Raw genomic sequence first — 26,009 nt, 5'->3', positions numbered from 1 at the left:
AATGAACTCATTCTTAAGGATATTCCAGCATTGACTAATGAGGTTGGAAATCCATTATCCAGCTAACTTCTAACTACCACCTAAAAACAAAGACCAAGTTTGCAACTGAAAACTTCACTTAATTTTATCAAAGCAATTAATCTCATGTCTAACTGTGCGTTTTCTTTTTTTTTACAAAAAACCACCATATATAGAAAATAAATGCATTTTTTTCATATGCAGAATATTTAACTATTTAGTTGCCATAAAGCAACTGTAATTTTATGTTTTCTGGGCAAACAAAGGTGATAAAAATGCTATTAAGTTTCTTTATTCTAATTAATTTATTATATAGGTCTAATTTTTAACATATTCTTTGGAAGAGAATTAGAATATTAGCAGTAAAGTATTAGAATATTAATAGTAAAATATTTTAAAATAAATATTGCCATATCTATGCATTGCTTTTGTTTCTTATGACGCGAAGACCAGAATCTGTGGGTCTTCATGATGCAGTGTCTTAAATACTTTATTCTCCTTGATAATTTGCAATGTCTTTTCTCAATTTTGTCATTTTTGAGTTATTGGGCCTCCTGAAAGCAACCTTTCTATTCTGGGGATGATTTCTCTTCAAAGTTCTATATTTTATGTCCAGGTAAATCTCTCTGCATTGGTCTCTGAATATTTTGCAGATCTGGTCGCCTATTTCCTTATCTTGTTTGGTTAAATCCCTTCTTATATTTATTCAAAAAAGGGGCCGTGATGAGGCGTTAGGACTGCGTGGGTCAGAAGTTGCCTCCCTGTAGACAATACACATGATTGTAATTTAAATTCAGATTTTCAAATTCAACCATATTCATCTATTGAGTTACATTATAATTTCAGATTACTGTTGGTTCATTTCCTAATGACTTTTGATGATCAATAATCTTTATTTCCCAACTTTCCTTTTCTTCATTATCTATATCAAATAGCTAACAATCCATAATAAACTCAGGAAGCTGCTATTTAAAGGAATCTTCTATGAATTTATTTGTAAAATGAAAAAGTGCTTACATAGGACAATAAGTTCCAAATAGGACACACTTTTTATGAAACATTTCTTCTTATAAACATCCAGCCCAAAATAGATTTTCTTTCTCTTATTTCTATCAAGTGCTCCAAATATAGAGTTAAATATATCCTTTCTCAGTATATCAGCCAGTGTTTTTTGTGGTGACAAAACCCAAAAGGAAAATCAGAAAATATTGTTTGTATCACAATATTAAAAAATTGAAACTAAAAGAGGGAGAGAGGGTGCAATACAACTACAAAGTATATTTAAGTCCCTCCTTGAATTCTGGGAAATTCCACACTACCCAGAGGAAATAAGAAAGAAGTGTTTGTACTTTGCTTACATTGTACTTGGTGACAGAATCAACCAAGCACCACGCATTGTATATCCATTTTATACACAAGTATGGGGAAAAAAGGTAATGGAACAAGAAGCCGAGCACACCAAGACCTTACAGTGGAACAGAGAAAGTCCACCATGGGAGAGGATATGCTCACGAGCCCATTGGAGAGAAAGAGAAAAGTATAATGGGAAGTGAAGAAATTATTTTTCTATTTGTCAAGAAGCATACATTTCCTGATGCTTTAGAAGTAAGTACAGCACTAACAGAAACAAAGAATTCTTGGGAAAGTTGATCCTTCAGTTCAGATGGCAAGATATTACATCGTGACTTGTTTGGATTTGCTACAAGATAACCCTAGTATAAAGACTGTGCTACAAATACACTTTCAAGAATAATTTTTTTTAGAAAAAAGCTATTTACCAGAGGAAGATGGGCACGGATGTTAGCTCAGGGCCAATCTTCCTCAGCAAAAAGAAGAGGATTGGCGGTGGATGTTAGCTCAGGGCTAATCTTCCTCAAAAAACAAATTGGGGGAGAAAAGGATGGTGTGTAAATAAAACAGGTTTAAAAAAAAGGAAAAAAACCTATTTATGAAAACCGATACATGAAGAAATAGAAAATCTGATAGAACTGTACCTACATACATATGTATAATAAATTTAATCAGTAATTAAATCCTTCCCACAAAGAAATCTCAGGGCTCAGATGACTTCATCAGTAAATTCTTCCAAAATTTAAATAAGAAATAACATCACTCGTTTATAAACTCTTCCAGAAGATAGAAAAAGAGGAAATATTCTCTAACTTGTTCTATGAAACCAATGCAACTTAAATACCAAAGCCTGGTAAAGACATTATAAAAAGGGAAAATTATAAGCCAAATTCTTTCGTAAATAGAGATGTGAAAATCCTAATCAAGACATTAACAAATCAAGTTTATCATACATAGAGATGGTAATATGTGATCAAGTTGAATTTATTTCAGGATTTCAAGGATAGTTTAACATTTAAAACATCAATGGTAATTCACCACATTTACAGAATATAAAAGAAAATTCATATGATCATCTCACTACATACAGGAAAATCATTTAACAAAACTCAATACCCTTTCATGTTTAAAAAAAGAATTCAGGAATAGAAGGAACCTTCCATAATCTCATAAAGAATAATAAAATAATATTCAGCAAGCATATTAATACTGAAATATTGAAAGCTTTGCTACTAAGATTGGAAACATGACAAGGATGCCCCACATCACCAATTCAATATGTGAAAACCCAGTTTAATTCTATGTCTAATTAGAAATTAACTTTTTAAAATCACATCATTTACAATAGTCTCAAATAACTAGGAATAAATTTGATGAAAGATGCTAAGATCTTTACACATAAAACAATAATACACTACTGCAAAAAATTAAAGGTGATCTAAATAAATGGAGATAAAAATAAGAACTTAGAGCTAAAGAAAAATAAATAAAAACTATTCATTGGAAGACTCTAGTTTGTTAAAAAGACAATGCTCCCAGATTTATCCTTAGATTCAATATAATACCAAATAAATTACCAGAACAGTATGTACACATTCAAGATGATTCTAGAATTTCTGTGGAAATGTTGAAGAGGAAAAACAAAGTTGGAAGACTTAAGCTACCAGATATCAAGACATAGCTCTACAGAAATTGACAGAGATACAAAAACGTTTAAAAATTACAATACTCTATCTTTTCTTTTGAATAAGATTTTAGAAAGACGCAACTAACACGTGGAGATAGAATTCAGTTTTGGGTAATCATAGAGGCCTCGGGGAATTATGGGTGCTAATAATGTTCTATTTTCTTGACCTGAACACTGGTTATATTTTTGTGTTCAGTTTGTGAAAATTCATCAAGCTGTGCACTTATAATGTGTGCCCTTTTCTAAATGTATGTTGTACATCAATTAAAAGTTTATTAAAACAGTTACTTTTATATAACCAGTCATCCCCATAAATACAGATAGATCTTTTCTTTTCAGCTCTTTATCAATTGTGCTGCTAGCTTTATTAGTCACAGCAGTGCTATACTTTTCAAGCAAAGAAATTAGCCATTATCTCTACACCTTTTATGAGTCACTTTTATGAGCATCCTAAATCACTCCCAAGCAGTGTGACAAGTTTTCTGCAATCCTGTACGTCTTATCTGGCTCTTTCCAGCGTTGGTTTTCTACGTTCACATCATAGTCAGAATATTGCAGATGACTCCATGGTAGAAATCAGAATTTTCCTTGTTGAAATGGAAATTTTTTTCCTAGTGTATTGGCTCCTCTGAGATTTTTGTCTGCTTCTTCTCCACAGGCAACGAAGAGGCAGTGGCGGACACCAGCAGACGTGTGGGTGGAGCGCTAGCAAGGAAGAGTGCCCTTAAAAGCAGGTTAAATGATGCCATTAAGCGACTACAAGCCACGGAGAGAGGTAGCGATCACAGCCTCATCTGTTTGTTCACTGGTATTAAGATAAACCTTTCAGGAAGGACTAGGTGATCCCTTACCTATCAATATTTTTATAAATAAGTATTGTTTTCGGATGACAAAAAAAACTGTGTTCATCATACACACACAGAAAATCGTAGAAAACATTTATACAAGCTAACCATTAAATTTAAGAGCATTTTCCACCAATCGGTGTGTGTGTGTGTGTGTGTGTGTGTGTATGTTTTAATGGAATCACACGCTGCTTATACTATTTGGCAACCCACTTTCTTGTGAACATCCTCATTCATTAACAAACATGCCCTAATTTGGTTATTGGGTTTCTCTAGTCCCATCTTTAAACAACTGCCCTGTTACATGTCACATCATTCTTATAGTACAAGCAAGGAGACCAACAAGCCAAACAGAGAAACAAGAGCACTCCTCTTGCCTAATCTGGGACTCCAGCGGTATCTCGGAAAAATGTAGTTGGAAGCAGAAGTGCCTTCCCGAGCATAGAGAAAGTTAACACAGCTGCCAGCTGTGGCTGTTTTACTACATGGAGCAAACCCAACTACAGTGCTGTAGTACATCAATGCCCTGGCCAGGAAGGTGTCATCCACTGAGATTCGCTGTCATGAGCATCGTCAGAGCTACCACATGCTAGGCATTGGGTGTGTTTTCCATACATTCTCTCATGTGGGAAAGTGTCACCATTGCCTTTAGGCTCATGTGAGCTCTGAGGCTTATCAAGCTTAAGGAACTTGCTCCAAAAGGCGCAGCTCCAAAAAGAAGCAGACCCAGGATCCACAGCTACATGCATCAGAGTTCAAACCATGTGAGGTTGAATTCAATGTTTCTCTACTTTAAGAAATTGAAGCCACAACCTCACCTGAGTGATTTTCACTTTTTTTTAATTACAGAAGGAAGGCATGACCATTATAGAAAAATTAGAAAATATACATAAGGAAAAAGAAAGAACAAGAGAAGAAAATCATTTATAATCTCATGACCTAGGAAAAAAAACATTTTGTTGTAAACATATTATTTTTATTTTAAAAATGTAACTTTTTAGTAAAATAGAATTTTGCTATATACACTCTTTTGAAACTTGCTTTTCTTGTTCAAAAATACCTTTCCTTAGTAATTTACTCTGTATTCGAGCATCATTTTTATTGCAAAAGGTGTTCCACACAGAAGAAAGTGATATTTACAATGAATTTCAGACATAAACATTCTATGAGTTAAAATCTTGTATGCATTTTCCATGTCTTTCTCATCAGGTCTCTAACCTGAGGAAATACTAACTACTCTTTTTTTTAATTTACCTCTTAATTTGAAAATGTCTTAAGTGAGCTACATGGTTTCAAGCTCACTTATTAATACTGCTTACAGGATTCTTGTGTACCTAACTTATACCATAACTAACATGTATTTAAAGATCTTAGTTTGGATTAAAAGCCCAAAATTTGAGATCTGTTTTATCCCAGTGAGTAAATGGATGTTAATGTTCCCAACAAATGTCGTGCTTCTCTGCAAAGCGAATGTCCTTGTGCTCTGTGTGAAGGTGACGCTCAGCAGCGCCTCAATCAGTCCAAGTTGATCACCGAGGAAGCTAACAAGACCACAATGGAAGTCCAGCGGGCAACGGCCCCCATGGCTGGCAATCTAACCCACTGGTCACAGAATCTGCAAAATTTTGACTCTTCTGCTTACAACACTGCAGTGGATTCCGCTAGAGATGCAGGTATCACTTAGAAACGTCTCAATTTGCATCCAGTTGAGGAAGTGACCGTTAAACTCTACACATCTTCTGTTAAGAAGCAATTTTCTTCATTTGGGTTTTAGATTAAAATATTGTGGAAGTTAGCTTAGAAAAGGAGAAAAGCTTTTGCTCAGTTCATCTATCGATGTGTGTGTTTCTATATATGAACTACAAATATATATTTCACATAAATAAACGCTAGATAGATTGGTAAAAAGTCATATATTTTTTCTAGGTGAAATAGTGATAGCACTTTTTATTTTTATCAATGTAAGACTGATCTTTTGGGGAAGAAGGTCAATCACATGTTAGAGTAAATAACTTCAACAAAATACTGGTTTGCTTTTAGGAAAAAAATTTACTAAACAGCATTACTTTCTCCTTACCCAAATAAAGCAGATTATTACCAACAAGGGCTGAATATGGCCAAACACAACTGAAGCTTCCCGTTAAAAGGAATAGTTTGTTGGCCAACTTGAAGACAGATTTATAGCAATGAAAATGAAATATTTTGATGTCTACCTAATTTATTTAGTTACACATAGATATTAAAGTTACATATTACTTGAGAAATGTCCTTTTCACTATTCTCATATTTTTATTCAGTCTCTTCATACCTCTTAAATATTATGGTATTTGTCGTGACTAGAATGTTCAGTTCTCCAACATGGTTTTGCAGACCATATTACCTTCATTTTCATCTTAATTAAGAAACAACTTTATGAATCTATATTTGATCTGTCACTAGAAATTTTATCCCATAACAGGAAGGTAGCTCTGTTACATTCATCTTTTAAGTATACATTCATGAATTCTTCCATGTAACCGCTCACTTAATTGCTTTTAAACTTGATTTCTGAAAGAGTTGCCTATATGACATCCTGCATTTTCATTTATAAAGGTATTCACTCAGGACTATTTACAAAATCCGTGTTCTTTTTTTGTCCTTTTTCACGAGTCCTGTCAGTGATTCCAATAGGCATCCAGAACTAGCACGAATTGAAGATGTTTCAGGCTACTGTGTTTTCCTCAAATAGCATTTTGTGGTTCAATACAAAATAAATGAAAAAGCATACCATAATATAAGAAACTTTATGAAGACTCTAATATAAGGTAATTCCCCTTTTCTGAGAGAATTGAGGGCAAGGTGATCCTGTCTTCTATGCATTTCCATAATCAAAATTTTTATGTAATGCTTTACATACACTTTATTTTATGTAATAAAATGTGCTATATTTCAAAGACTATTATACTATAAAATGGCTATTGTGGCCAGTGATCCAAATAACAAATATTTACCTCTGTATTAATCAACACAATGAACTCATAATTGCTATTATTTTGCTTTATTCCATTCCTTGTGCTGGAAAATCACCGTGTTTCCTAAGTCCAGAAAAGAGATGCTCCCTTGGTCCTTGCTGGCATATTCTCCTGAATCTGAGTTTAGTTTGGCTCCAGTAAGAGGCTTGCTCTTGTCCAGTTGCTAATGCTCCACGACCATGGCTCTGCCCTTAGGTAGGAGAATACCCAAAAGACAATCAATTTCTAGGTCAGTGGTCCTCAAAGATTAGTGTACGTCGGAATCACCTGCAGGGCTTATTAAACACGGATCGCTGGGCTTCCCTCCCAGAGTTTCTGATTCAGTAGGTTTGAGATGGGGCCAAAGAATTTGCGTTTCTTACCAGTTCCCTGGGACACTGATGCTCCTGGTCTAGGACCACACCTTAAGAACCGCTTCTCTAGTCCGTGAAACTTTGGAGAAAATTATGCCATTCTCTGTGTTATGGATTTCTCTCATCAAGCTGTGCCCTGATTTCTGCTCTTTTCTTTGTGTATGTTACATATCCAAAAAAAATACATAATCTAAAGAGTCAATATGATCTGCTCATAGCATCATCCTTATCTGGGCCCATATACCATGGCTGCCCACCCTCACCTGAGCACAACTGCCACTCTTCTGGGTGCTACCTGTTTCCTCCACCTGGCTCTGCCCTGGTGGGACCCTCACAGCAGTGTCGTGTATGAACGGACATCCTGGAAAACAACCTTCGCTCCTCCTTTTGGCAGCATTCCTTCTGACCCGTTATATCAGTTATGTTAGAAATGCCAGCAGAACCTGTGCCACGTGGGGAAAGGAATATCTGCATATTTGTTGTGGATCCTGCCCTTTAGAAAGGCACATTATAAGTCACCTTACTCTGCATACAATTTATAGACCAATATGTATCATAGATGCTACAAAGTAGGAACTGATTATGCTTTGGGCTTAACTATTAATTTTGCAGGATTTAAAATAATTTCTTATAGTTGTAATAGAAGTGACCAAGTGTTTGTTGTCTCTTTATCTGATTCCTTAAATAGACTTAATATTAATATATTTACTCAAGTGATTAATTTTTATTGGCTGCAGTAAGAAATCTGACAGAGGTTGTCCCTCAGCTCCTGGATCAGCTTCGTACAGTCGAGCAGAAGCGGCCTGCAAGCAACGTTTCTGCCAGCATCCAGAGGATCCGAGAGCTCATCGCTCAGACCAGAAGTGTCGCCAGCAAGGTAACGGATGAAGGGAATCATCAGTCATTCGTGATACTGAGAACACGCAGCTGAGCTCCCACCCCCGGGCGGCCTCCAGAGCCTGGAACCTTTCTGCTGTATTATCCAACTCGGTAGTTCTCAGCTCCCTCTGTTCCTTAGAATCACTTGAGGAGCTTTGAAAACTTAACCAATTCCTGATCCCAACCTCAAAGCAGTAGATCAGGCTCTGGAGGAAGGCGCAGCACCTGTATTTTTTAAAAGCTCCCAAGGGATTCTAATGGGTAAGCCTAAGAACCACCGTGTTAACCTAGTCAACAAAGCTCATAGAGCAAAAATCGAGCAAAGCCAACCCCAATAAAGGGTGGCTTTAGTTGAGTTTAGAAGACTCAATGTGTAATTATTATTATTTATTATTTTAACAGTTGTTTTAGTGCATTTACTGTATGGGATAATCGTGCCCATCGACCTCTTTAAAAAATTCTCCAGTACAACATAGATAATATGAAGCTTTTACTGACCCCTCCACAGCCTTAACTGAGGAATCACATACCAGCTAAACTGAATAATCTCAACAAAAACCCTGTTCTGAGATGCTTATGTAGAAGAAACGCAGCAACAGCCTAACTAGTGCCAACGTTGGTAGGAACATAACCTGACACAACAATGAACATTTTCACTGTGGCAAAACAGAGCTGGTTCTTGGCCCTCCTTTAAATGGGTTTCTTATTGATTTATAGACCAACAACTTTTTACAACCAAATTATATGATTTTATTTTCTCAATCAAGAATTGGCCTGAACGGTCTATTGGCCCTAATGACCGACAGAAATAAGAGTTGGAAATCACCTATTTTATAATGAAGATTATTCTTGCTAAAGATACCCAACTTTTAAATGATATATGATAATTGATCCTACACCACGAGTTACCTTTTTTAAATACGTCGAAGAGCATTTCAAAAAGTTTTATTGTCAAGAAATGCCATTTTCAAAGCTCAAGTTCTGTGAGCGCTCTCTGGTAATTTTATTTATATGGAGTAGAATTTTAGGGCCTTAATCACCTAAAATCATTTTCTAAATAGAGTCTTGGCAGTGCCTTTGGGAGGCAGCTCAGCTCCCCAGAGGAGATGATTTCTGTGCAGATGTACATCCTTCTCAGACTCTCAATTTTTACAGAAAGACTTTAATCTCATACACTGCTTGATTGTTTCTTAAGATGTATTGCTCTTTACTCACCTGGCAACATAGGTCAGTTGCACTCTAGGCACTTGGAAATATAATTTTGAGCTCACTGACCATCAGTATTAACCAAATAAATATTAATTAATTGATGTAAATACATCTAATTATGCAGAAATATTTGCATAAATGGCCTGGATATGGACAGTCCATCCACTTCTGCATACTCCAGAAATCACCCCCAATCACCCCAGCTCAGTATATCCCATTGGGCCTCTTAGAAATACATTTACTGGTTTGTGCTTTGTTGTGATGCCTTTCTGAGAATCATTATAAGAAACAGCTTCATGAACTCATCATTACAATTATTATAATCATAGAGCCAGGCACTGGAAGGCACTTTTTAGTTATCCTCTTATTTCATTCTCAACACAAACTTATTGTCCTCGTTTTACAGATGAGGAAACTGCAAGTTAAGGGACTTGCTCATAGTTGTATAGCCAGTAAGTGGGAGAGCCTGGTTTTAAGACTCCAGTCTAAGACTTCGAAGGTGTGTCTAGACTGCTCCCAACTGTCCATACATGGTCAATGATGCTGTTCACAGCTGTAGGGGAGCAGAATTTGCTACCTCAAAATGTGTCTCTTTGGCTTGATTATTTTTAAGAACAAAAGATTCAGGAAGAAACTTTGACCTCCCCACTAACTGCCTAAAAGAATTTAAGATAGAAGTCCTGTTCTAGGAAGGAGCTAATACCATAGATAACTATAGTATAATATGAACTGGGTGTGGTAGACAGGGAGAAACCTAGCAAGGCCCTTTTGATCAAAGTCCTCTCCATGTCTCATTGTCTTTGCAAGGCATGGCAAACATTTGTTTACCAAACGTTTGCTTTTCCAACTCCATGTGAATTCCCTTACTCCCCTTTGAATTCCAAAACCACTACCTCCAACATCCTCCTTTGTCTTTAGCTGAAGATGGTATTTAAGGTGATGGTTTCAGCCATTTTAGCAACTTACTCCAATTTCCTGGGTTTCATCCATGTATACATGTTATTAAATTTGATTTTCTCCTGTTATTCTCATGTCAATTTAATTCTTAGACCAGCCAGAATAACCTAGAAGGATAGAGGGTCCTCCCCTACCTCCCCTCCAGCCTCATCTCGTGCTCCTCTTTTGAAGACCCTGGGGAGAAAGTCCTAGCTATTAGTACCCAATATATACCGAGCACATTTCTCCTGAAATTAGTTATTAATTGTATGGCCTTGTGAATTGTATAACTGACCAGATATCCCTTCAAGCTGTTTAGTTCACCCCAACCAATTGTGTAGTTCCTTATGGAATTCATATTTATTCTCATTCTTGGACCCACTTTGTCACCCATTTTTGCTTTCTTTCTCCCAACTTTGAATCTAAACTATTGCATTGTAACCTGCCGTAAATCTCTTCTCCAACAAGGTCAGGGCATAAGTAAATAAATAAAGACATGGAGGACAGTAGAGCTCAGAGACCCGTAAGGAATGAGGGAGGCAGCTGAGAAGTATGTGAAAGTCCCATGCCCATTTCCGCAGACTACTTTTAACGGAATAATTTTGTGACTCCAGATCCAAGTCTCCATGATGTTTGACGGCCAGTCAGCGGTGGAAGTGCACCCCAAAACCAGTATGGATGACTTGAAGACCTTCACATCTCTGAGCCTGTACATGAAACCTCCTCCTGTGAAGCAGCCAGAACTGGCTGGGACTGCTGATCAGTTTATCCTGTACCTCGGAAGCAAAAACGTAAGAGCATGAAGTTTTAAAAGAGTGAATAATATTAAAAGGAACGATAGGTGCTTTTCTCTTTCCTTAAAACAAAGCTACCTACACAGACAGAATTCCCGCTCTGGTAACTGAAAAGGTATAGATCATTTTAATGCCAAGACTAAAGCAGTGATTTAAGAACAAGTAATTCCTTCTCTATGTGGGATATTTCTAGAGTTGCTTTATATCAGCCTCACACTGCTAACTTTGAGGAGTCTGAATGTAGTATTTCAAAGACCTTTGGAATACAAGGGCCTATTATCGTTGATGCTGCATCCTGTTGGAAGATGCATAGTGATTGGTTTGGGCAGGCTGCCTTATATCCCTGGGTTAACCAGACAAGGTGAACACACTCCTGGCACCCGTCAAATGTCCACAAGCCTACAGCTGCTTGCTTCCCTGTCCAGGATGCACTTGGAGCAAGCACAGGGGGCAGTGGACTGATGCAGCCACAGGGAGGCTGGAAAGGAAGAGGCGCTGCCCAATCTAACAGGAGCTTTGGTAATAATTCAGGCTAGACATGCCTTGTGTACAGCCAAGTATTTGGATTGCTCATTGTCCTGTAAAGAAATGAGAACAAAGGATGATATTCATTCATATGGATTTTATTTAAGTGACTTCTTGACATTTCAGGCCAAAAAAGAGTACATGGGTCTTGCAATCAAAAATGATAACCTGGTATACGTTTATAATTTGGGAACTAAGGATGTAGAGATTCCCCTGGACTCCAAGCCTGTCAGTTCCTGGCCTGCTCACTTCAGCATTGTCAAGATTGAAAGGTAACGTGGGTTCGTGACAGAGGGCTCATACACACATTTCATAAGAAACCAAGGAGTGTCTGGCCCCCTGACCGAGTGGTTAAGTTTGTGCACTCTGCTGCGGCGGCCCAGGGTTTTGCTCATTCAGATCCTGGGCGCAGACATGGCACCACTCCTCGGGCCACATTGAGGTGGCATCCCACATGCCACAACTAGAAGGACTTGCAACTAAGATATACAACTATGTACCAGGGGGATTTGGGGAGATAAAGCAGAAAAAAAAAAAAAAAGATTGGCAGCAGTTGTTAGCTCAGGTGCCAAACTTTAAAAAAAATAAAAAGAGGAGGATTGGTGGCAGATGTTAGCTCAGGGCTAGTCTTCCTCAAAAAAAAAAAAAAAGTGAACCCATTTAATTAGAAAAAAAAAAGAAATCTATGGAATGCCCTCATACACACTCACAGTCCTCCCGTGGATGTTATAAACAGCATTTTCTTCCCCTTATTCTTGCCTCTCTTCTTCCATTATTCCCGTATTCCTTCCCAAATACCCTAGTGGAAAAAAAAAGATTAGAAAAAATAGTCACCATTTCTAAACAGCAATCTGATTATGAGATTTTTTTACCTGGCCAATCTATGACTTAAGGCCAAAATGGAACATCTTTTTCCCCTTCCCGTGGATTGCTGACATTCTGTAAGCGCTAACGGATGTGACAAAATCGAATCACCAATTCTGTGATAAGAGAACAGTAACATTTTCACATTAAAAAAACATATTTTCTATAAATTATCTGGCTAATGAAGAGTGAAAATTCTTTCTCTCAACAGGGTAGGAAAACACGGAAAGGTGTTTTTAACAGTCCCAAGCCTAAGTAGCACGGCAGAGGAAAAGTTTATTAAAAAGGGAGAATTTGCGGGAGATGACTCCTTGTTGGATCTGGACCCCGAGGACACCGTGTTTTATGTTGGCGGGGTGCCTTCAAACTTCAAGGTGAGCCATCCAGCTATATTTTGTCTTACTGCAAATCTACAATGATTAACTTTAAAAATCCATAAAACCTACAGTGATGCGGGGGCGGGATGGAAACCTTGATATTTTACAAAAGAGCTTATCTCAGTGGGTGATCGCATTCTGGAGCAGGATCTATAAATCTGGTAGATAAATCTGGTCTGGGCTTCCCGTACTTTCATAGTGTCAAATGCTTTCAAGCTGTAGCTAACACTGGAATATCAATCCATTTCATTCTGACACATGCATAGGTAATTAACATCCCCCCCACCTGCTGCAAGACCGTCTGTACCTTGTGGGTATCACCACAGTTTGTATCTAGTCTTCAACTTTGCAGATGGCAGTGTCAAAATTTTGATTATCTCAACTAATAAAGGCACAAAATAAAAGACCTGGGATGGGAGGGTGGGGATTAGGGGGAGTCTGAGACCTGATGAAAGGCAGATAAAGGAAAGGCCCTGGAAGATGGGGAGTTGATTTAGGATTTCAGTCCCAGGACTATTACTCACTAGCTGGAGGTATGTTATTGAACCTCTCTGAGAATTACTTTTCCTCTCTTTATATGAGAACAGGAATGCCTATCGCACAGTACTGGCATTGGGTTGATTTTGGTCAAGAATTCACTGTCTAGCATGTGACTGGCATATAGTGTATGCTCAATAAATCACACCCTTTCTGCTAAGATGTGCACAACTGAAAAATCATTGTTTATCTAAACGATCTGGCATAGACTAGACACACGTTCAGGTCTAGAAAGATATTTATGTCAATGAGTAGGTCCCCTTGACCTGCTATTTGTTTCCTTGTCTGTTCTGTGTCGTCTGGGTGAAACATGACCATGGGACAGCTCATCTTGTTTTGTCTGTTGCACAGCTCCCAGCCAGCTTAAACCTGCCTGGCTTCGTTGGCTGCTTGGAACTGGCCACGTTGAATAACGATGTGATCAGCTTGTACAACTTTAAGCACATCTACAACATGGATCCCTCCAAGTCAGTGCCCTGCGCCAGGTAAGAACGTGTTGTGAGTACTGAAGACTTTGATGGCTGTGGAAAAGCAGCAGACAGGACAAGTGTAGGTCAGTACTCAGGTTCTCAATCTTCTCTTTGAGGAAACCAGTTTTGAAACTGCGTAATCATCATGCCTGCAAAAAACTTTTCAGTTATTCTCTACCATAGAGGAGCATGCACTCGTATTAAAAGTGTTAAACAACTTGTTTGCAACTTTGATTTAAGACTCCAGAGACTGAGGTTTCACTGGAGACTTCTGTTGTCTTAGCACATGGGGTAGAGAAGCAATCTGTTAAAAACAATTCCTGTAACTTACCTATAAATACTTCTTTATGTCTCCCATGCAAACATCAGGAACTTCATTTAAATGCGGTAAAGTCCGTGGAAGATATCAGGAGAATGGGTGAAAAGGGCCTCACTCGAAAAGCATAAGAGAAACTGTATTGTTCATATGATCCTTGCTTTTTTATTTCAGAGATAAACTGGCCTTCACTCAGAGTCGGGCTGCCAGCTATTTCTTCGATGGCTCTAGTTATGCTGTGGTGAGGGACATCACAAGGAGAGGGAAGTTTGGTCAGGTGACTCGCTTTGACATAGAAGTTCGAACACCAGCTGACAATGGCCTTATCCTCCTGATGGTCAATGGAGTGAGTAAATGAAAGTCCTACATCTTCTCCTTTATTCCTTTACTTTCTGCTATGCGTGTTTCCAGACACCTTCCCAGGTTGATTTTGTATCATGCCATCAAACCGAAGTTTTAGTTTAGAAAGCAAAATTGGATTTTTTTTTCTTCAGGGAAATGATATCAGCAATAAATAAAAGTCCTGAAATGCAGTTTGGAATATATATTAAATATGCCCTTTAATAAACTAAGGGAATTTTGAGAAAAATCAGCACCAAGATCTACACGAGCAGTATGTCTGCAGAAACTTGGCAATGATTTTTTAAATCATATACCCTAGTCAGTAAAAACAAAAATTTGCATGCTTTTTACTAATCAGTAAAAAAAAACTTGCATGCTTACCAAATGTATACATATATATGTAATACATATTTACATGTAAATGATTTATAAAGAATTTACGTATACTATATATGGATATAAAATTCAAAACTAGGAATAAAAAAACAAATTATATAAAGATTAAATAAAATACATAAAATTTAAAAATTACTGTGAACTAAAATAGAATATTTTTTATTTATTAAAGATACAAAAATTATTATTAATAGCAGTGTTAGTGAGAGCAATGTAATTAAATATGCTAAAGTATTTTTGAAAATCTTGTTACACACTTTGTGATACAGCAATTCGAAAGTCTTGTCCTAAGTCCAATTTATTTCAATACTAAGTTTTATTGACTGTCATAACTGGACAAGAATCTCATAAAAATAAAAATGTAAGCTGTATACCATTGGCTATGCGTACTAAATCATGATACCATTTTTCAATCTCATTTACCAGTTGGCAAAAGTTGTCTTTCAAATTTGACTGGTACATTTCCATTTTCCTATTGTCAGTTCTTGCTAACTAATCGGATATTGTATCTTTTTGTAAAATTTAACAAAAGAGTTTGAGACCATTGAAAAATATTCATTTGAAAGATTTTTGAACAGGTTAGAAATTTCTTTCCAGTAATGTTTTAATAGCGCAAATATGAGATTTTTTTTATAGGTGGTACACTTATATTGTTTTCATCAACAAATTCACTTAACAATAGAAAAATTTCCAAGTGTATTTTTTAAAAACATCTCTCCAGAGATGGTTCATCTTCAAAAAAAAAGTTACCTTCTCTTCCGTTGTTATAATACCCTTACCTTGAAGCGACAGATCAAGTACGCTTTGTTTTTAATAACTAGTGGTTTTCACACTGCTGAAAGACATCTGTCATCACAAATAAAGGTCAACAAATTTAGAATAATTCATTTTAAAAAGAAAAATGCGTAACTCTCTTTAAACCTGACAGCATTTTCAGTAATTTGCAGGAAGAAATCTGCACACATCTGTGTGTCTCAAAATGTTTTCACAGCCCTGCATCTCAGAGGAAATCACTGTAACTATTTTATGGTTTAAGCCATCTCGCCCATAAATTCATGTCACCAGGCGCACATAAATTGCAATCAGTTGCAAAGGGCTAAAAGCAAAAAAATAGGTGAGGAGCACCATCAGCCCTTCAAGTGTGGAACTCCACGCTCAAAACCTCTCATACCATGTGAATTCCGTGAACATCCATCCAAAGGATGAATTGAAGACCCAGGGTCAATCCATGTATTAAATACTAAAGGTTAGTTTCTTTCTCTATTTTATAATTTAAAAATGAGTATAAATAGTTGAAACATTTCTGCTACACCCCAATGGATTGATTTTAACATTCTCAGGAGTGTACAAATTCCACTCAAGAGATCACTTTCTATAGAATAGGGACTTTACCACAACACCTGATTTTTCAAATCCATTGAATTTTTCTACCTACAAACTACCTTCTGTAACAAGCAAGTCTTACTGGTAAATTACTTTATTACAGAATTACTTTGGTTCACAAACATCATGTGGTTCAAGTGCATAATAATTTTATATTTATTTGCATAAATCCATTGTTTCAAAATTATACAAAAGTGGGCTTCTTTTTCTTATATCCATATTTCCTGGTAATTTGGAGGGATTCTTTTCAGCATACGTTGGAATTATTTTTCAATATTACCAATTTTTCTCTTAAAATGAAATGCAATCACATCTATTAGCCTGTTATAACTTTCAAAAGTTAGTTAAAGGAAAGGCAATTGAATACGTGTAGCCTATAATACTCCGTTTTCAAGATTTTTAAGCAGTCAAGGGGCCAGGCCGTGGCCAAGTGGTTAAGTTCATGAGCTCCACTTTGGCGGCCCAGGATTTCATGGGTTCAGATCCTGGGCGCAGATATGGAACTGCTCATCAGGCCATGCTGAGGCGTTATAATATAATCCCACATGCCACAACCAGAGGCACTCACAACTAGGATATACAACTATGTACTGGAGGGCTATGGAGAGAAGAAGAAGAAGGAAAAAAAAGAAGATTGGCAACAGATGTTAGCTCAGGTGCCAATCTTAAAAAAAACAAAGTCAATAAGGTAAACTTAAAATTTCATTAACTCATGCAGTAAACTAGAAAAACAGAAGATAGTTGTTTTAAATTGTGTATAAATATTAACACTTTGGTATTTTAATATAAGATAACTTCTGCTATGGAAGTACTTGTGATTTTGTGATTTTTATTTCATAATAAGAATTTTATGAGACTTCTTTAGTTTTCAAACAATTTCAGTAACAAAGAATACCTTGTTATTCTCAAATTCAGCTGAATCCATATTTTCAAAATGGCGGATGCTCACATCTTACAACTTCTTTCTCTCCACAGAGCATGTTTTTCAGCCTGGAGATGCGCAATGGTTACCTGCACGTGTTCTATGACTTCGGGTTTAGCAATGGCCCTGTGCATCTTGAAGATACATTGAAGAAAGCTCAAATTAATGATGCAAAATACCATGAGGTACAAATCGTTGCAGTTTGGGTGGATTGTTTTGTTTTGTTTGCACTTAGATCTATTGGTCTAGTCGGATGGTCAAATGCGAGAGGTGGGAAAATGATTAAACTGAACATCTTCACATCCAAAGACCAACTGAAGGGCCTTCATCGACTTGACTCCAGGATAGCATTTGCTTTAAAGGAATGGATGTTTTCGTCATATTGACGTTTCTAAAAGAAAGTCACTGAAAGATTCATTTTAATTACTTTATTGACCGAAGGCTCCTGTTGATGCTCAGTATCTTGATTACAATGGCACTCCTGTAGAATCCTTCTATACATTTGTTGAAAATCCCGGAGTGCAGAAACACAGCCATGTTTTTACTTATTCTTTGAGCCCCACTAAATGTAAAAAGAGTAGATATAGGTAAACAGAGAATTTCCTTTTAAAGCATTTATCCAGAGCTTTGAAAATACTAACGTAGATTTCCTTATAAAGAGAACCTACAAAGAATACTCTTTAGTCTTGAAACAGATGTGCAGTGTACTGATAATATACTTCTTTTTTCATTAACAGCTGCTTTAAATCTACAATGTAATAAAATGTATAAAAAGCATAATATCTTTTAGATTGAACTGAAATGCAGAGAATAGGAGCCCATATTTCCCTTTTCAATTTAAATTCCACAGCCTTCATGAGGATGGTTTACAATAAAAGAATATTTTAACTATTTCTCTGACTAGCATTTTCACAGAGTCATTAACAGCTTCTCACTATGTCACCAAAAAATGACACCTAGTAACATACACTCTGGGGTCGAGAAGCTACCTGCTTATTGTAGTTCTTTCTCAAATCCCCTCAAAGGGGCAAAAGGGAACAGTTGGTCTCATGACAAAACTTTTCTTGGACTAGCTCTCTCTCCCTATGGAAATCCTTCTGCAGGTAATGTGAACTTTTGGTTATATAGGTAAAAGTTTTCACGTCCATTAGTAAAAGAGGAAAATCTGTTCCCCATTTTGTGAACAAACAAGCACAAGAACATGGAGACCCAGCTGTTATAACCATAATAATGAAAATATATAGTAATCTTCAAAAAGCTGATTGTTAAGCAGTGATCCAAACTTACCATATATTATCTCTCCTAGATATCGATCATTTACCACAACGATAAGAAAATGATTTTGGTAGTTGACAGACGACATGTCAAGAGCATGGATAACGAAAAGATGAAAATACCTTTTACAGACATATACATTGGAGGGGCTCCCCCAGAAATCTTACAATCCAGGTAAGTTTTTTTCTGTTAAGTAGCTGTTTGTTCCTAATGATGCACTGGACTGAGTATTCGACATCCAGGAAAGAGCTAGTAAAAGGTGTAAGCACTCCCCTTTGCTAGTTCTACATGGGCACATGTGCACACATTCATGTACCCTCGGGCCCTCTGCAGCCAGTCCTCATGACCCCTTTCAATTAGCATCTAGTAGATGTGACCCACAGATTTCTTTAATAATTGTTTTACTCTTAGAACATAGACTAATGCAATATTCCTCATCAGCAAGAGGAAAGGTATGGCATGTGTATTATGTGAAAAGAAAGCAGCATTGTGTCCCTTTATTTTTGTTTTAGTCTTAATTTAAACTTATCTGAACTCTCAAGTAGCATCTGAGGGTACCAAAATTTTTAAGCTTATCCAAGGTGTTTTGTATTATGTATAATGAAGCTTTAGAATAATGTATTCAAAACTTCTTCTTACAATTAATTCATAGCATCAGAGAGCCTTAAAACTGAAAGACAACTTTAGGATAATCCAGTCCAGTGGTTCTCAACCGTGGTTCTCGCTATAATAACCTGGAGAACTTTTATAAACATCATTGCCCATGACCTCTCTCCAGAAATTCTAATTGGTCTGGGATAGAGCTCTAACATCAAGCTACTTTCCAAACTAAATACCCTCCTCAGCTCCCTCAACCATGCCACATGGGACCTTTAATCATTATGGTGGCTGTTATATGCACCCAGTCTGTCAATTAGCGTGGGTCTCCAGGTGTGATCTTGTAGGAGCAGAACATAGTAAGACTGTTACCCCTCTGTTTGGCCAGTTTTCATTTAAAATACATTGAAGCCATTGTAATTTGGTCAAAACTGACTTCACATCCATTCAATATCCAATAACATGTTCTTGGGAACCTCTTACGTACTAGGCATACTGATAGGTAATAGGCTTACAATACCTATAAACAGGATTTCTTACTTTCCTATTGATCCAAGGCCCAACATTCACTAAGAGATCTCTCTAACCTTAGTTGATTACAGTGTATTGCAAATAAGGCCAGGAAGATGAGTTCATGACCCAAGTGGCTTAGTGGAAGACTGAAAACCTGGGTTCCAATCCTAACTTACCATTTGTGACATAAAAAATTAACAATATTTCTTAGTTTAATTTTATAGGTTAAACCATGTGAAATTACCAAGCATCAACCATTTTTGACCTACACATATGTCAGTTCCCTGTGGTTCAACCTAATAACCATCAGTAAAAGGAAAATAACAGCATCCTCATCTGCCTTATTGAATTGTTATAAAGATAAAATGAGCTAATGTAAGTTAAAGGATCTCAAAAACTATAAAGAAGTAAACAAACTGGCTTGACTCAGAATAAAGCTATTTATAGGCAAAGATTAGACATGACTGTGGGCTTATGACAGAAAGCATGAGAATATGAACAATTATAAAGCTATTATAAATGCCTATAAAGAAAATCAAACTTCGTAGCCTACATATGCAGGGTAACATCATCATCACCATTATGGCTGTATCAGTGAAGACTGATTTTCTTTTCCAGGACCTTAAGAGCACACCTTCCCCTAGATATCAACTTCAGAGGATGCATGAAGGGTTTCCAGTTCCAGAAGAAAGACTTCAATTTGTTAGAGCAGACAGAAACCCTGGGAGTTGGTTATGGATGCCCAGAAGACTCTCTTGTAGGTACCAGTCAATCAAAAGCTTTTTAATAAATAGACCCAAAACTTATCCTTCTCAAAACCTGGAAGAGCTCTTTTCAGCTTCTCTGTGATCCTGGGTACACCTCAGGCTCCTTTCTGCCACCAGCAGAAAGAAGAATCATTAAGCTAGAAAGGCTTGTGGGATTCCTCTGTGACTTGTCCGGTGGCTTCAGTTTTCAATGGGTGGGGCTTCCAAAAGCCAGAGAGGCTGCGTGAGCATCATTAGTCACACAGAGTGGAGGAATTGGAGAAGATGAAACCCCATCTGTTACAGGCACACAGAAGGAAGGGTAACATGCCCGAGTTCCAGTACAAACCAGAAGTTAAACATAAACTATTAATACTGAAACTAGCAGTCAAGGCCTTTGGTATGTGACAAACCGATGTTTCAAGTATTTGGTCATTATCAAAAACACTGTATTCAATTTTTTTGGCACACAGATATCTCGTAGAGCGTATTTCAATGGACAGAGTTTCATTGCTTCCACTCAGAAAATATCTTTCTTCGATGGCTTTGAAGGAGGTTTCAATTTCCGAACATTACAGCCAAATGGGTTACTATTCTATTATGCTTCTGGGGTAAGTATTTGTTTTTCTCCAGGAAACTTCTCTGCGATAATTGTTTTGTCTATTCAAAATATTTTTTAAGCACGTTCAAAGTGATTTTTGATTCAGATTACTTTTGACTCAGATGTACACACACAGAGAATGCTTCATTTCAGACACTTTATAAAATATTGTATATATTGCACACCAGGAGTTCTTAACGTGGGATTCATAGACCTTAAGGACTCATGAAGAGCATTCGCGGGGGGGGGGAGGGGGGGTCTGGTCTGTGGACTTGGGTGGGGAAAAACTGCATCTCTATTGTCTCTAACTAAAATTGAGCATTTTTCTCAACTGTGAATGTTGGCAACAAACCACAGTAGTAGTAGCAAATATCTGTGACTTTGTCATTAATAGAAACCATGGGTATTTTTCATTTCACACAACAGTTGTCACAGATATCTGAAAATATCATTTCTGCTCATTGCTACTTCTAAATTACAGTATTTATTAGATTCGCTACTAGATTTTATTATCTAATGCCTTAATGAAGAAGTACATATATTAATATATCACAGATTTGTTATTTTAATAGTTGGAGACTGCGTCTCAACGTAATTGGTTTCCTTTGTATTCCTATACATTTTGTTTCGTGCATTTTAAAACATTGTTTTATGAAGGGGTCCATATGTACCACCAAACTGCCGAAGGAGTCCATGGCTCAAAAAATGTTAAAAACCTCTGTGTGTTTTTAACAAACAAATACATGTGTGTTTTAATTTATTAAGACAGTAAAAAGAATATACTTCTCTGTTCTTAGATGTGCTATAAAATGCTTGAACTCAGCTTATGTTGATATATTATTTCAAGAATAAAATAAGATCTATAGAAATTTGGTGTCCCTGAGATGCAACTGATTAGTCTATGAAAAGGTTATCACCAACATATACACTGACGCACCAGGTCATAATGTAACTTATGAAAGCAACTTTTACTTTTTGTACTTTACCTTGTGTCTGTCGCATTTATATCAAATTTAATTTAGATCAGTAGGATCTATGAGAATTTACTCAAAGCACTTCATGGGACCTCTGCCAGTAAATCTGCCTCAAATTACCATGGTTAGTTCAATAACATTTTTCGTCCACAAAAAGTGGTTATTGTGAGGGCTCACTGTGGCGAGTGGCGCCCATATAAGGGAAGAAAAGCAAGATTATCCTTTTGCAATGTTTTAAAACAAGCAATAAGCAAATTCAGAAAAAGAGAGGTTAATTTCTGCTTTTTTAAAATTCCTCTTCTGCCTTTATAGATGAAAAGTGAAACATTTAAAAAGGCAAACTAGCAAATTAACCCTTGCCTAGTCATCTAGCTACATCCTCAAGGAGATTCAAATATTGCGTTTTCAAAAGGGATTAAAAAGCGAAGACTAATGACGGAGTAGAAATGCCTGAGTTGGGAAAGTGACACTGGGATAACTCTCAGCAAGACAAAGTCACCAGAAATCTTCAGTTCAGGATATAGGAGATTCCTTCTGCCGTTGAAACATGTCTAAGTTTATAGGCAACACCCATACAAGCCAGAGAGCGTTGTGGTGGTGTTGTTGTTTATAGAAATTATTTTACAAGCAAGCTTTTCTCATACTATGTGTTCCTCTAAGCAATACCATTAAGTAAATGTTAAAAATGTGCCCACCTTGGGGATCCCTGGCCTCCCTCCTTAAAAACCTGTGCTTGCGTTTCAGTCAGACGTGTTCTCCGTTTCTCTGGATAACGGCACTGTGATCATGGATGTAAAGGGAATCAAGGTGCAGTCGGCAGATAAGCGGTACAATGACGGGCTGTCCCACTTTATCATCACCTCTGTCTCACCCACAAGGTACAACTCCTCACTTTATATTCTTTCCACCAGATGGCTTTCTTTGTAGGGCATGATTCTGTCAAATGACCACTATGAATAATAGGCTAATCAATTATTTTTCCAATGCTTACAAAAACTAGTGGAAAAAACTACTTAGCTTCTTTTTTTAAAAAACTTGCTATTAATACCCAAGATATGCCAAATAAATCACTATAAAATTACTTGACAGAAATATAAAGGTTTTTTTTTCCAGTAAAACCGTAGGCTATACTCTCCTTGAAGCAAGTGTCTACACACAGTACTTACTGAGTCGAGTGCAGTATTTTGCACATAGGAGCTCAGTAAATATTGGTTTCATTAGATTTTAAACTAAACAATTGAGAATGCTACATTGATGGCCACGTTTTAAAAGCTCTAACTTTATCTTTAAAATGTGTAGTACCAGGCCCACCCCATGGCCAAGTGGTTAAGTTCGCACGCTCCCCGCCGGCCGCCTGGGGTTCCGCCAGTTTGAATCCTGGGCGCGTACATGGCACCGCTCATCAGGCCACGCTGAGGCGGCATCCTACATGCCACAACTAGAAGGACCCACAACTGAAAATACACAGCTATGTACCGGGGGGCTTTGGGGAGAAGAAGAAGAGGGAAAAAAAAAGATTGGCAACAGATGTTAGCTCAGATGACAATCTTTAAAAAGAAAAAATGTCGTCCTGAATTTCTCTTCCATACTAAGAAAGCTTTCTAGAGTAAGAAATAAACCTGTGTTGTAGACTGCTGCTACTCTGTGTCCGCTTCTGTGGAGCCCTCTCATCAGAAGAAAATATTAATAGGCCTTTTCTAGACTCCATTTCCAAAAAGGATCAAAACCATTCAACATGCTTTACAATGAAAATGGTCTCCCGCAAATGTGATTAAGTGATCACTATGAGTTGTGTTATGTTTTACACACACACACACACACACACACAAATGCTGATGACTAGTCATCTGAACTTGCTTTTATGGGTTTAAACTTCAGCCATGGTTTGGAGGGTCTTTTCTGCATGTAAAAATATCCAACCATTTATCCTGGGCCTCGTGAGGAGTCTGGCAACTCACTGTCTTTTCACTGACCAGATGTTCCATTTCAATTCCATGAGAAAACTTGCAACCTGGAATGGAACTCAGGGTAAAATATTAGCTGTGTGGTGTGTAAAGAAGCTTTTTCCTTTGCAGATATGAACTGATAGTAGATAAAAGCAGACTTGGAAGTAAGAACCCCACCAAAGGGAAAGCAGAACAGCCACAAGCAGGTGAAAAGAAGTTTTACTTCGGCGGCTCACCCATCAGTCCCCAGTATGCTAATTTCACCGGCTGTATCAGTAATGCTTACTTTACCAGGTATAATATTTTTCCTATTCATAAATCTGCATGATTGATAAAGATCAGTCAATAATGAAATTATTTACATTATTAAAACTGAGAACTGTAAAATTTGTCAAAGGCATTAGATGGTAGTAATTAAAAGTTTGCATATGCTTGAGCAACTGACATACTTGGGTTTGTGTGTAGGTTTTTTGCCCTTTAATTTCTATGTAACCTAGGCTAAGTAAGCCTTCATCTTGTCACCTGCAAAGTGCAGATAATAGCACCTTCCTGTGAGGGTTAAATGAGATATCACGCATAAAGCGCTTGGCATACAGCAAGCTATAAATAGTAGATGTGATTATTTCCAGATTTATTATTAATGGTATAGTACAGAGCAACATACCCAAATTCTGTTAGAGGTTTAAGTCTTCTTAATTTAATGCATGACTTTAAGCAAAGCCGTTAATCTAGGTCTTTAACAAAGACAATGAGTGCTCCCTGAGTACAAGAATAAGCAAGAGAGGAATTTACTGCAGATTAAGTAACACAGAGGAGTCCCAATCTCCAGCACAGTGAGGGAAAATATGTTCATCTGTCAGAATGTGCTGGTGCCAGGCACATGGTTATTGATTAATTGGTTAAATGATCATTTAAAGGGCACTGACTAAGATAGTGGTTGATGAATACAAGACTCGCCACACACAAGAAGATTTTAATTGCCAAGCTTCTTTGACTTCCATAGTTTTCATCATCTAATTCTGAAGAACGTTTTTAAGACATTTTCCTCTGTTACGAACATAGGTTGGACAGAGATGTGGAGGTCGAAGATTTCCAGCGGTATTCTGAAAAGGTCCACACTTCTCTTTATGAGTGTCCCATTGAGTCTTCACCATTGTTTCTCCTTCACAAAAAAGGAAAAAATTCCTCAAAGCCTAAAACAAGTCAGAATAAAAAGGTAAAAGATCTGCTATGCCAACTTCCCAATTGCCCTCATATTCTGTGCACACAGCTCTCAACACTGATGCTTTATAGAATTTTCTGTTTGCACCTGTGTTCATATGAAAAGTAGGATTCTTGTAGTATCGTATTCCAGTTCACTAGCTTTGTTGCTTCAATTCTTGTTCCCAAGAAACAGTTTGAATCAGCTTTTACTTGTACTTCCAACTACTTTTCATTATAATGGTTATAAATTGCTCAGAACTTAACAATTTGTATATATAATATATCATTTAGTACTCTAATTCTCTATATCATTTGCTTTCATGTAACAATCTCAGGCTGCTGTCACAATCACAGAAATTCCTATAGTTTCTGCTCTTACCCTTGTTTTCCCCTCCTGCCTTGACCCTCACTTCAACCAGTCACATGGACAGTTGATCTGCAACATCAACCAGAGCTGCTCCATCATCAAAATCTAGGCTTCTTAAATTGCATCCTCTGACTTCTATTCTTTCTCATTCATTTGCTCCTAGTAGGTATGTTATTTGCCTTCATTACGAATGAAACTCTTAATTCCTTCCTATTCTTTCAATCTACCCCTCCGCATCCCCTTCCTGGTCCAGTGTTACCAATGCACTCAGGTGCCAGTACTCCCACGCTGGTCCAAGTCACCAGCATCTCTCATCTGAATTACTGCAATAGCCTCCCACTGGAGCCTCCCAAGAGGCCTCCTTGCTTCTGCCTTGTTCCCCAGTAATCTACTCTCAACATAACAACGAGATCCTTATAAATATGTTATGTCATGTCACTCCTCTGCTCAAAGTGGCTCCCCACTGCACTCAGAATAAAAGCCCAAGTCTCTACTGTGTCGTAAGAGGCTCTATGTTATAAAGGCCCCTTCCCCTCACTCGCTTTTCTGCCCACAGTGATCTCCTGGCTATTC

At 37.3% G+C, this 26,009-nt stretch overlaps 1 protein-coding gene across 2 annotated transcripts in view; it reads left to right on the top strand.

Moving 5' to 3' along the window:
- Positions 1–26,009, top strand: part of LAMA4 (laminin subunit alpha 4) — a 133,963-nt gene that overhangs the window by 92,576 nt on the left and 15,378 nt on the right. For both annotated transcript variants that reach the window (XM_008514782.2, XM_008514781.2), the window contains exons 16-30: positions 3,714–3,830; positions 5,394–5,573; positions 8,002–8,141; positions 10,903–11,079; positions 11,734–11,879; positions 12,683–12,845; positions 13,737–13,870; positions 14,346–14,517; positions 17,268–17,399; positions 18,521–18,663; positions 20,218–20,356; positions 20,819–20,956; positions 22,665–22,798; positions 23,996–24,160; positions 24,929–25,082. In XM_008514782.2, the coding sequence (XP_008513004.2) occupies positions 3,714–3,830; positions 5,394–5,573; positions 8,002–8,141; positions 10,903–11,079; positions 11,734–11,879; positions 12,683–12,845; positions 13,737–13,870; positions 14,346–14,517; positions 17,268–17,399; positions 18,521–18,663; positions 20,218–20,356; positions 20,819–20,956; positions 22,665–22,798; positions 23,996–24,160; positions 24,929–25,082 (2,234 nt within the window). The remainder of the gene's footprint in view (positions 1–3,713; positions 3,831–5,393; positions 5,574–8,001; positions 8,142–10,902; positions 11,080–11,733; positions 11,880–12,682; positions 12,846–13,736; positions 13,871–14,345; positions 14,518–17,267; positions 17,400–18,520; positions 18,664–20,217; positions 20,357–20,818; positions 20,957–22,664; positions 22,799–23,995; positions 24,161–24,928; positions 25,083–26,009) is intronic.

The sequence above is a fragment of the Equus przewalskii genome, chromosome 9, assembly GCF_037783145.1.
Source record: "Equus przewalskii isolate Varuska chromosome 9, EquPr2, whole genome shotgun sequence".
Taxonomy (NCBI): domain Eukaryota; kingdom Metazoa; phylum Chordata; class Mammalia; order Perissodactyla; family Equidae; genus Equus; species Equus przewalskii.
This window is presented reverse-complemented; position numbering and strand designations above follow the sequence as displayed.